General features: G+C 40.9%; 1 protein-coding gene across 1 annotated transcript in view; it reads left to right on the forward strand.

Moving 5' to 3' along the window:
* The first annotated feature begins 8,517 nt into the window (after nt 1-8,517).
* The window catches only part of nr5a2 (nuclear receptor subfamily 5, group A, member 2), a 68,399-nt gene continuing 64,054 nt past the window's right edge, over nt 8,518-12,862 (forward strand). The window contains exons 1-2 of the mRNA XM_080506437.1: nt 8,518-8,711; nt 12,066-12,184. Coding sequence (XP_080362563.1) covers nt 8,630-8,711; nt 12,066-12,184 — 201 coding nt within the window. The 5' untranslated portion in view covers nt 8,518-8,629. The remainder of the gene's footprint in view (nt 8,712-12,065; nt 12,185-12,862) is intronic.

Genomic DNA, 12,862 nt, shown 5'->3' on the forward strand with positions numbered 1-12,862 from the left:
CTTACAGATGCATGCGTTTTAGGAATCTCCTCCTGAGAATATCACGTCACAATTCTATCAGTCGCTATCCGATTACACGAAGAACTCACCGCACGGTTTGTTTGTTTTCTTCTGGAGGTCTAACGTCTGACCGTGTTGACAAGAACTGTTGTGTCTCCTACTGGCTGAAGAAAATAGAGGCCTTATAGGAAGTAATGAACAATGACTGGTACATGACCTGCTAATGGATCTAGCAGTCATTCTGTGCGTTTGTATGTTTGCGTGTTTAAAGAGCAAGAAAAGAAACGAGACGCAAGAAGGAAGGAGGAAGCATGTGCATCTGCAGCCGGTGTTATTTTGGGTTAAAGCGTGTCCGTGCAAAAATATATCTGAGTGCATGCGGGGTAATTGAAGTAACATCACACACATTAAGGGAAACATATGGCCTTTAATATGGCTCAACACGTCTGTGCTCACAGTATGCGTTCTGTTCACAGCGGGACATATTGTGAAGTGGGCCACAGTATCTGCTATTTCTTTTGTGCAAAGGAAATTTATCGTATGTCCACATATTTCAAATTTACATTTCTGGCTCAATGCTGCTGTTCAAATTAATTTAAACTCTGAAGATATTTACTTGGCTCACGCTGAAGAGTTGCAGCCGTCAGATAGAGGATATAACAATTATGCCTCTGTTCCTAAAGAAGGACTTGGACAAGATCCAAGAGGCTGGTAGATTAATTATTATCCTTGTGTCTGCGCATGCATGTGTATGGATGGAGAAGTGGTTGGCTTGTGTGACTCAGAGCTCCCACAACTTATTCCTGGACATTCTCCGACCATGTTGTTTATCTTGTGGTGAACTGTATGTGTGCTTTCTCACACTCGCCCATCTAATCCATGTCATGTTGTACAATTTGAATTACTTAATTCCACTATCTTCTTGCACGGTCAGTAATGCAACTCAAATGTAGAAATCCAAAAGCAAAAACGTTTTCAAAAAAGTTTCGTTCGTAAGTAGTACATCCCGTCTCTTTTGACTTCGAGGAGTGGTTTTTAAAAGTGGTGTCAGGGGAATGCATTTTGCAGCAAGTCATTTTTACTTTTATTTTACTTTTTGAGAGGAAATCTCCTAACAGATTTGAACAAAATAATTAAATGACATATTATAAAGTATTGTAGAGACAGATTAAATTGACATGATGAGCTTTTGTGTAACAGTTACAACAATACGCACTGTGTGACTTTTCTCGTCTCACACAACGGGTGAGAGATAGTTAATATTGCACAATTGTGGGTTAAAACTTTCATTGCTGCTAACAACTGTTGTCTCACAGCACCACACAGTACGGCTGCTGCTGCTGCTGCTGCAACCTACAGCTACTAACAGCGGCAGACATTCACTAGATGATCAAAAACGATACCAGCCCTGCACATAAACAATGGTTTTTACCTTTCCAAAGAGGTAAATCTGTCAGCATGTTCTCCGTGTGCTTTGTTATAAAGTTTCATCACGAATTCCACTAAAACATAAACCTTCGGGTGAAGCTTAAAATTCCTCAGTTTTTTGTTCTTTATTTCTTTTTGTCTTGTTTAGTTGCTCTGGATTCTACAACTTTTTATCAGCATCTCCTCGACTACAGCGGCGTCTGCTCTGGACGGTGGTTAGTCTGTTTAATGAAACCTTTAAGCAATATTTCAACCCCTGCATGTTGAGCTGCATGATGCAGACCTGACAGCCGCTGCATGTTCTGAGATATATGTTCTCCTTATTTCATCATTTTCTACTTCTGTTGCATTTTGGAGATCCGTTTACAAGAAAACGGCGCACAGAGCCACGTAAAAAAAAAAAAAAAAATGCAGCTTTTTGAAAACTGCTCCCCGGGTGGAACTTTTCAGAGACTCTACATCTCCACGGAAACGACGAAAGCTGCAACTTTTCTGAAATGCTGCTAATGTAGGCAAGAGTTTTTCTGCACAAATGTGAAAAGATGGACAATAACAACAATGTTTACCTCCAGAGTGTCAACAATCCCACCTGGTCGTCTGTACATACGAACGACCGTTTACTCGCCATTGTTGATGTTTATAGCGTATTAATCTCTGTGGGCAGATGTGTGTGAGTTCATTACAAAACACCCCAAAAAGATCCAACTTGTGGTCTGGCATGTTGATTACATTGTTTTTAGCGTTTCTGCCATTTTTGTGCAACGACACATCCTTTTCCAAATGTTTCCAAATGTTGCTTTGCAAACGCAAAGCTTTTCTTAAACAAAAACCTAAAACTATGAGAGAGAAAAAGGGGCCTGAGAATATACGAAGGGGTCAATCAAGAATACATACATTTGTGACGGTCTCAGCAAACTCAATGCACTTCGATGAAAACTTGATCAAGACTTAAAATATTTGTCTTTCGTCTTCTGGACTTGACAAGTGGTATTCCACCCTCCTTGTGTCCTACTTCCATGGTTCTCCTGTTCTTTTGTTCTTCCTTTGTGTCCAACTTTTTGACCCGTTTCTCCCTTCCTCCTGTCAGAGATGTCCACGGGACATTCAGCTTTATATAGATCCTCTTATTTCAATCCTGTCCCTGCTTCTGTCGCAAGCATGAGGAGTATAGCTGCTACCAGGACTTTAAATTCTGTCTCACCTCTTTCAATTCAGAGTGTCTCACACTATTTATCAGACACTGGAGCATCTCCTATGTGCCCTGGTGTATTCATATGATTTCAACTCCTCTCCACTTTCATTCTAACTGCAGGCTATGAAAAATAATCCATAATTGTCAAACAAGTACCAAATGAAACAACAAGAGATAATTGGTAGGCTGCCTTAAAGAGCTATATGAACTACTTTCAACCATAAGAACCTCTCACTTCCTGTAGCAGAGTATAGTGTTACCTTCCCTTCTAGACTTGGTGTTTATGTAGAGACGTTTATTGTCTCTTTGGCTTTGCTGACGAGTGTAAATATATTTTGCCCCTTCCACTTTGACCACGGCACGATTCTGTGAAAACAAGAGTATTCTATTTTAGATTGAGAATTTAGGCACGCCTTACTGCTCAGTATCATTAAAAAATGATCTACTTTATTTTATTTTTTTACTGGTAAAGCAATGCAGGGAATGTAAAATGATGTATAGGAGCCAACGGAAACTATTTTGAACCGTCGTATCAGAATTATTACGTCACTGAATCACACAGCAGTATGTCTCCACGACATCCACGAAACCAGATTTTCAGCACAATCCAACACATCCTTCAAAGACCCGATAGAAAACATAGTAAGATGTGTCAAGCGATGAGACGCTTTGCTGGAGACAGCCAAGAGGGCGACATCGGAGTCATAAACAGACAAGCACTGGTCACCAACAACACTGAGGTTCTCTGTGCCGCCGCTTCCTGATTAAAGACAGATTGGATCTGTGCCTTTGCGCTCTTACGTCTGTAGCAAAATGGCGGCAGAAATTGAGAACAAGAAATTGTTTTCTGCACTCCTGCGGTTCAATGTTGGTGTGTTCATGTAAATTGTAGCTTCAGTCAGCTGTTCTTTGGTGACTAGAGTGAAACCAACATTGTTTGCTGCTGCAGTGGGTCGTCAGCTCCAAGGGTAACACGTTTCTTTAAAAAAAATGTTTACTAACATTTTGACATTCCCAACTCTGGACATCTTCCTCAAAATAGTTGCATCGACAAAACATTTTATGCTGGACATCCTTTGCTTACAGGGTACCATTGTTTTTCTTTTTCATACCATTTTTCTGTAATTTCTTGTGATTGCGTGTGGAAATTGAAGTGGGTCAGCAATTTCTGAAAGAAATGGACCAGTAAGCATGGAGAATAATACCTTATACTGTACAAGGTCACTCAAATCACCTTTATTGTTTATGTTGATGCTAAATCTGAATCTGAATTTTAGCATATCATCTTGAATGTGCATGTTCAAAAGTCTGACTGCGCCAAGTCGCCGATAAGTGCTTGGATTAGAACTGTTTAAAGGTGTATGTGTGTCTGCTCACCTCATGTTTTCCCAGTCATTTGAACAAACATGCAACTTGGTAACGTCTTTGCACAGACATCGATGCGCCTACGCAGGCAAACAGGCACGCACACTCAATGCGCACTCCTTTCTCCAGTCAAAGGACTTGTTTGATCTTGTGTGAGGTTTATCTCCTAAGCCAAAATGTCAACACGTGCTGTTGACAGACTTGGCTTTCTCCAATATTCCACTCACTGTTGACATCTTCAAACCTAAAGAGCAGAAGGTAGGAGCAGTTGACCCGAGGGCATAATGGAAAGTCAAACCAAAGATGTAACCATAGAAAACTGCAAGTTCGTATCAAGTGTCAAAATGTTATGATTTACTACTCTACGAAGAAAACTGTGACTTTTGTGACTCACAATCAATTATTACTGAAAATGAAATTATCCACAAGAAAGCTGAGACTGAGACCAAAAGAACCAAGCAACACAACAAAACAGGACAAAAAACTGAAATTTAGACTTATTTGATAAATCTGACCAGACATTTAAAAATAACCCAAATGTCTCGTGAATTTAGAAAGTCAGTAAATAAAAAAGCTCTTATAAACTGCAGAAAGTGTCGTTACTGTATTAAACTAAATTTTATTCTAAGTAAGAGAGAGATTTCTCACTTTACTTTTTTTTTTTTTTAATCAGTTTTTTAAATCAGTTTAAACGACAGCAAAATAGCCTATGATAATTGTCATTGCTTGTGTTTTGTTTGCATCAGCCAGCCCGTGTTTATGCCTCACCGCCACCTTCTTTGTTTTGTTTTATGAGTTGTTGCTCTATTCTCTTGGTCCTGTGGTATTTTTAGAGCTAATGACTGTTTACATTACATCTTCAACACAGAAAACAGTGGCAGATTGCGGGTGTGTGTGTGTGTGTGTGTGTGTGTGTGTGTGTGTGTGTGTGTGCGCGCGCGTGTGTGTCAGCGAGAGGGGGTGGTGGGGTGGTTTCCTGGTTATGAATAGCAAATGTTTTTTGATTATAATTTAATGATGTTAGTGTGTGTTGCTCTACTATTCCAAGGCCATTGTTATTTGATCAGTATGTACAGCCATTTATGAGCATAACACACACACACACAGACACACTTATGATTCACACACACGCACACACACACGCACACACATGCACCCATGCTCAGTCTTTCATGCAGACAGACATATTTGGTGTACTCATGAAGTATTCAAACATACAAATACACATTCAGAAATTCAACATGCATTTAAAAATGGTAAATATTGTCTTTAACGACGAAACACATTTAAGATCACTTTTTACTAGTCTGTGTGTGTGTGTGTGTGTGTGTGTGTGTGTGTGTGTGTGTGTGTGTGTGTATTAGTCCAAAGTTTGAGTTGTGCTGTTGACATGACTTTTCCTGTCATTTGAGGTCATATTTAACACTTTAACCTCCAACAGGCTTGGAAACAGTAACTTTAGCAACCTCTTACATAATTGACTAGTCATTTCTCTTTATTTTGTCTTTGGGTTTCCATGACGGTTGTCTTCATAAGTAGCAAATCTCTTTCTCTGTATGGATTGCGTTTTAACTTTTTGACCTGACTTTATGGTCCTCTGCTTCCTCTGTGCCTCCGTCTTCCTCATTACCTTTCATCATCTCTCTCTCTCCCACTCTCTCTCTCTCTCAGTTAATCATTCCAGCAGAGATATCTTGCCAGAGGAGGCCTTATCACTCCGTGTCACTTTATAACTTAACCTGCATTCCCCCCTCACCAACAACTCACTAGCACAGTTCCCTTCATTTATGCCGTCACGTTTTGACTCTCTACCCACTGCCTCCATTCATAGCGTCATCTAATCCCGGGCCGGCGTGAAAGACGTATCCTCTGTATGTTGATGACTGCAATTGTTTTATTTTTTGTCTGCTGATCAACAAATGCCACGAAAAAAGAATCTGTGTTGCTTATTAAATATTGGCCTGAATCAGATACTTTGCGTTGAAGGAGCAGCTGGAACAGCTGTGGAGGGTTAAAGCTGACGTGGTCCCTGTACGAGCAGGAGCACCCGGGGCAGTGACCCTCAAACGAGGAGAGTGGCTGCAGCAGATCCCAGGAACGATGTCTGAAGCCTCAGTCCAGAGGAGTGCAGTCCTGGGAACAGCTAAGATACTGTGCAGAACCCTCAGACCCCCAGGCCTCTGCTAGGCGAGACCACCCTGTGAGGGCGTGGTTTATTTATTTATTTGATCAAGAAGTTATTTTATAGGGGGAAAAAAACTAATATGTGATTGAATCCAATCTGACTATATTTAAGGATATGTCACTTAGATAAGAAGGCCTGTATGGATAAGTTCTTTCACACAGCCACAAAGTCATGTTACTGGGTTGTTCTTTCTGGGGGGGGGGGGGGGGGGGGGTTGATGACTGGTACATGTGTTTGTATTGCCATTTGCCAGCTGCAGCTGATGTTGGTGCAAATACAGGATTAGTCACATACGAACTTAACCCTGATGATTTATATGTTTGAATTCACATTTCTATGGCTCCACACAAATATGATTCTTATGCTGATCAATGTGGTGAAGCGGAAACAACGATAAATTCCACAGGTCAAAGTTTGTGACTGTTTAGTTCAAACCATTTGCGTTGCAGTCGTATTCTTACAGGTTTTGAATGCCAACGTAACATGAAATTAACTGTTCTGCTTCCTCACAAAGAGTTTTTTCTTCTTAAAAAAACGCATAGTGTTCCTACTAACCCATACAAATAAATGCAACTTGAATTGTGAATATACCCCCACTAATTGATATGTAGTTATCGATTCTATAATATTTGAATTAACAACACAATACCAGGAGATGGTTCTTCTTCTTTCCATTATCGTGATTTTATATCATATTGAAAACGTATGGTGTGCAATTTGCAATGACCCTTTTTTATGTTAATTAACATATGGATGTCAGCGCGTGTATGTTTGGAGCGCGCCCTCTGCCAGCCCTCCAGGGGTGTCTGGAGGCTTTTCTGTCTCTGAATACGATGCAGCTGTGTGAACTTTCTAAAGGTGCCTCTTTGTTGTATGTTTTGGGCCGAGCGTGGCATATTAAGGGGCTTTTTTTTTTGTCTTTGTGTGCTTCATGAACTGGCAAATTAGCCCGACAGAGTCTGACGTCAGATCACTAATTGATCCCTGCTCAGCCAATTACTGATAATAATTCAAAAGCATAATTTATTGCGTAAGGGGGGAAGGGGTGATTTGATCCGAAAGTAAAGGCCATTAAAAGCCGGAGGCGGGCGCTGCTCACGTTTCTCCAAAAAGGAAAAGAAAAAGAAAAAGAAAAAAAATAGCGTGAACAAACCATTCAAAAAGCTGTTAATGCGCAGCAGCTTCATTTTACACATTCTCAATTTGTTTTTTTTTGTTTTTTTTTGTGTTTTATTTTTTTTGGGGGGGGTGCATGATTTAGAATTATTCAGTCTTTCACTTATATGTCGAAAGAAAGAAAGAAAGAAAGAAAGAAAGAAAGAAAGAAAGAAAGACATTTGTCTTAAATTAAATCAATCTGACAATAAACACAGTTAATACAAACGAATAACGGAAATATCTCAACACCGTAGAATTTATACAACGTATAGGGATGAACAGCTTTTTTTTTTTTCTAAACAAACAAACAAAAACGAAACTTAAGATCGTGGAGGGCTTGTGAACCTGCGCACGTGTGCCTTCACGCGCTGCTATAGGCTGCCACATACCTTGCGCTCTGCCCTGGCACTCCGCGCGCTCATGGGAAGTCTGCTTCTCCCATACAGTTGCATCACCTCTCGTGATGTTCTTGTTCTCCCTCCGCTTTTAAAGCCCATCATTAACGGGATTTAACAGCTGAGATGCCGGAGACATGGAACTGGAGGGTTTGAGGTGATGTCCCCCGGTCTCCTCGCCTGATTGGAGGGAAGAGAGATGATGTCAGACGACCGCATGCGCCCCGGATTGGAGAGGGTGGCGTAAACAAAGCCGCGAGGAGGAGAGGTCTCCGCATCTCCACACGGTCCGACAGACACACTGAATCCGACTTTACGCGTAGGAGAGGGTTAGCCCCGGCAGCGCGTGCCTCTCCGCTCCAGGCTGAAAGTTACTTTGACAGTTCCGCGTTCACGGCTGACGCGCTGGCTTTTGGAAACGTTTAAACCATCGCCTTTTCGACCTGGACTTTGTGCAGTGTTCTCGTTTTAAGTTGAAAGTGAATCCCTAACTCAGAGCGCAACTGCTCTCAAACTATCGAAGGACTCATTCGCGCGTGTGTGTGTGCGCGCGCGAGCGCGCGTACGTGCGTGTGGTGTGTTATTTTCCAAGTTCTTGAGCAAATGTAAAACCAAATATCAAATCAGCCGGTGAAGTTGACTTGAACTGACACACCGACAATGCAACCCGCTGTCAATCGTCTGTGTCAGGCTTGATCTTCCGAGCAATGGTCCGGTAATCGGAGCACATTGAGGGACATTGAGCAGTGAGGGGGGGAAAAAGAGAGGGGGAGAGAGAGAGAGAGAGAGAGAGAGCGAGCAGACATTTAGGACACTCCGAGGTGTGTTTGCGCGAACCGCTGCCTGTCGCGTCCAGGTGTCCCGCCGTGCCGTGCGGAGTCTCCAGCTCGGGCCGGCAGTGCTGACATGCTGCCTAAAGTCGAGACTGAATCCCTGGGACTCTCTCGATCGTATGGGGAACAAGGGCACATGCCAAGGAACATGCAAGGTAAGAGCTGTCATTCTTGTGATTGCCGGAACACTTTTTTACGGAGACTTTACGCAGCGTCTCGGGCTGAAAGCTCGAACGCACGAAAACTTCCCAACTTGCTTCTGTTGCCTTTTGTGTGTGTGTGTGTGTGTGTGTGCAAACGTTGAGAAAACATCTGCTGCGCGTCAGGGTCGGTATTATATTGAATGATTACGCGTGTATTTAATTTGCCATTGCAGAAGCCTTAAAAAAAAAAAAATCTACACACGCATACGCGCGCACACACACACACACACACACACACACACACACACACACACACACACACACACACACACCTACCGTTTTAAATATCCCTCTATTGTGATCACTTTGTCTTTTTCTTTTTTTTTTTTAATAATAATTATATTTTGAGAGAGCAGAAAAAGTAGCATGTCATAATTAGGTTTTATTTTTCTTCAGCCAGACCACTGATCAAACAGTTATTATACACAGCTGTCACTCACGATGCGACTGTAAAATACTGACGACTGGCGCGTAAAAACTGAGACAGGTGTTCCGTAGATTTCACTTCATAATTCCTCTGTTTTTTGGAATGCTTCTCAACATAATATATAATATTCACGAGCAAATCATGATTCTGTGGCTCGAATATACCAGGAAGCCAATAGCAGAAGTTTGATTGTGAGATTCTGCCATGGACTCCACTCTCGTAGCAAACTTTAATTTCTGAAGCGTGCTGATTCTAGGGGAAATTTATACTTTGGGAATTTGGAAATAATAGTAATTATGTGGCAAATTAATGGAAGCAGTTTGGCATTTTGACACGCTTCTCACGTTTCGGTTTTGCAGTTACATTTTTCTTTGCAAAATTAAAAGTAATGAAAACGAATGCAATTAGAATGCAGGGATCTCTTTTGTAACGCTTGGCTTGATTGAACTTTGTATATTTTTCTCATCACTCTAAGAGTGAAAACAACAATGAATACTTTTTAGATGTGCAAAATATACATATATATAGATTTTAATACGCGTGGCTTGAGCACAGATTTCTGACTGCCTCCACTCTTTCGACGTTTTGTCTGATTTTTAACGTGACCTCTTTAAAAAAAATAAGTAAATAAATAAATATATATATATATACATATAAATAAAGAAAAATTAAATCTCTATCACTATTCTGCAAAATGGACAGCAGATTAAGACTCGTGGGTTCTAACTTGTGCCAGGATAAAACTCATGTCACCCCCCCCCCCCCCCCCCATTTGCCCCCGTTTTCCACGCAAGTCATTCCACAGCAATATAACCGGGCAATCAATTAGCCCGCTCCAGGTTTACGAGACGCTGATAACACATACTCACTTGAGGAGTGGCTTTTTAGAGACCCGCTATATATATTTTACTGACGGCTTAAAAACCACAAAAAAAGGCAGTTCCGACTAAACACAGATTTATTTTTTAATGTGTTCAGCATCGGGGTTTTTTTTTTATTCACAAATTTGTATTGGGATATTACTTAAGCAAGTCGTAAGCAGGTGAGAGAGGTACGTGAACGATGTTTTTCTGCTTCTTCTGCAGCAATGCGATGAGCGCACAACTTGTAAATACACAGTGAATCAACGGTGGAAGGTTTCTCAATATCTGCACATTTCTTTACATTAAAAAACTGTTTTGCCTTCTGTGGTGCAGGGATGTCAGGTTTAAAATGTCAGACCATTCATAAAGTTGAGAACAACCACAGAGGGACAATTATACAAATGCATGGATGAAACTTGAAGGAAAAACGCGTTTCTTACATTATAACTTATCAGCAGCCTTGCGTCAACAGCAATTACAGGAAATTATTTCTCTATTTAGCGCGACACCATTCGTCACGCGCCCTGCAACCAGCGTCTCGATAATATTTGCTTTTTTATTAAACGTGTCCAAAGCTTCGGCGCGCCGTGTCCACAGGGCCTACAAATCCTCCCCTTTGTGCGCCATAACGCACAGGAAAATTTAGGAAATTGACTTTGAGCTCCAGTGGAAAAAAAAAAAAAAAAAGACACGGTGGAACTTGTTGCTTCAGCGGGAATATGCAGCGCAGATCCCAGCTGGATAAAGCTTTAACAAGATGGAAATCAAGCCTGATTTAAAAAAAAGGGAAAAAAATCAAAAGTTTTTTTTTTTTTTTTTAATAGTTGACCAGCTCTGAATGCGAAGGCCACGAAATATTTCCTCTCTTACACCCACATCCACTGAGGTTTTTCTTGTTTGGATGTCTTGTGATTAGCACCATAAACACTTTTGTAAGTGTTGTAAATGTCAGGCTGACTGTTTGCTCATTACTGTCACGCGCCGCATTAAAAAACACAAGTTACCCTGCAACAAAACTATGCAATATTTGTTGGGATTATACCGAGTCCGATTTTGCTTGGGTGAAATATTTCCATAGAACACATTTCATGCATTTTCCAGAACAATTTCATATTGTATTATTTTTACTTAAAATGTTGCTCTTGGTAAAATATGTGATCTATTGTAAATATTGATTGCAACGTATTAGGAAACGAGAAAAATATTGTCATATTGACGCTTGTAAAATTGACGACGCGGCACATGCCGGGCATCACATAAATAATCACCACTTCTGTATGAAAAGACACTAAATGTATTTGTCTCTAGAATTGTGAGTGTTTTAAAGAAGGCAACAAAAGTGTGAGAGTTGGGTTTTTTTCTGTGCACGCTTTTTTTTTTCTTTCGAGGCGCCAGCAGAGATAAGGGCTTCTGTGTGTCTTCATTTGTCTGTGGGCGGTAACATTTTCTTCTCCAATCCTTAAGTCTAATATCTCTCCGTTTCCCCAAGCGATTTCACGACTTAGATACATGCATATTTATGAGGCTCACTTTCATGAGCTTTTTTTTTTTAATTTTCTTTATTTAAAAAAAAAAATATATAGATAGATATATTTGGGGGCTTCAGTCTGCGACGTGCTGAGGAGAGGGGAAGTGAGACGGAGAACTAAACGCTTTTTTAATTCTCCAACAAACAAACAAACAAAAAAAACCCCCAGCAACAATTGGACAAATTATAGTCTTTACCCACTCAAATGAAACCACTGGAAGTCTTTAACAGAAGTTTGAAAAATTTCATTCAGTGGCGATGGGTGGTTTAACCCATGGTTCATCCTGATGGATGGAGGCAGACTTTTGGGAAGAGAGAGAGAGAGAGAGAGAGAGAGAGAGAGAGAGAGAGAGAGAGAGAGAGAGAGCGAGAGAGAGAGAGAGTGAGAGAGAGAGAGAGAGAGAGTGAGAGAGAGAGAGAGAGAGAGAGAGAGATGTTGCACAGCACTAAAAGAGACTTCTCTGTGTGTGTCTGTCTGCTCTCTGCAGCCCCCCAGTTAAAAATGATGGACTACTCCTACGATGAAGACCTGGACGAGATGTGTCCCGTGTGCGGAGACAAGGTTTCAGGATATCACTACGGACTGCTGACCTGCGAAAGTTGCAAGGTTGGTGAGAATATATCGAGGGAATATCCCATGTGTTGTATTCAGTTGTGCTCTTTTGTCACAAGCAGCCTTATTTATAGGCTCATTATTGGCTCCAGGAACGCCTGATTGGATTAAGTGTGCACTGATGGTTTGACAGGGTTTCATGATTTGTAGTCCCACAAGTGTCTTTGATTTAAGTGAGAGAGAAGACCACTTTTCCTCCGACATCAGGACTTCATTAGTTTTCCTCAATGATTTTGATGTGGTGTATTTTGAGAAAGAATTAGTTACAGAAGTGTACATCTCCAAAAGGACATGCATTCACTCTTTTTTTTTTTTTCCTGTAGCATTTTGTGCATGCTCTGCATCAAGAGGGACATGTTTTTTGTTTTTTTTTCAAACTAACAGTTGTAACACTAGAGCAAAGTTCTTCACCAATAACATTACAGGAAAACCAACAGTAAAGAGGCAAAGGGTCGGATATTGTTGTGACAGTTGATCCAACAAGCTCTTCCTGCATGTCAGAGGATTTTGAAAAGAGTAGGATGGCCCTAAAAGAAAAAAAAGAATATTCAAAAGCATGCACTGGGCTTTTTGTTTAATTTATGTAAATAGCTGCCAGGACAAGTTTTGTTTTTATGGGGGGGGTATTGGGGCGGGGGGTTTAAACCCATAGAAGCAAAGTACACAATAGTA

Source organism: Blennius ocellaris (assembly GCF_963422515.1).
Source record: "Blennius ocellaris genome assembly, chromosome: 12".
Lineage (NCBI taxonomy): Eukaryota > Metazoa > Chordata > Actinopteri > Blenniiformes > Blenniidae > Blennius > Blennius ocellaris.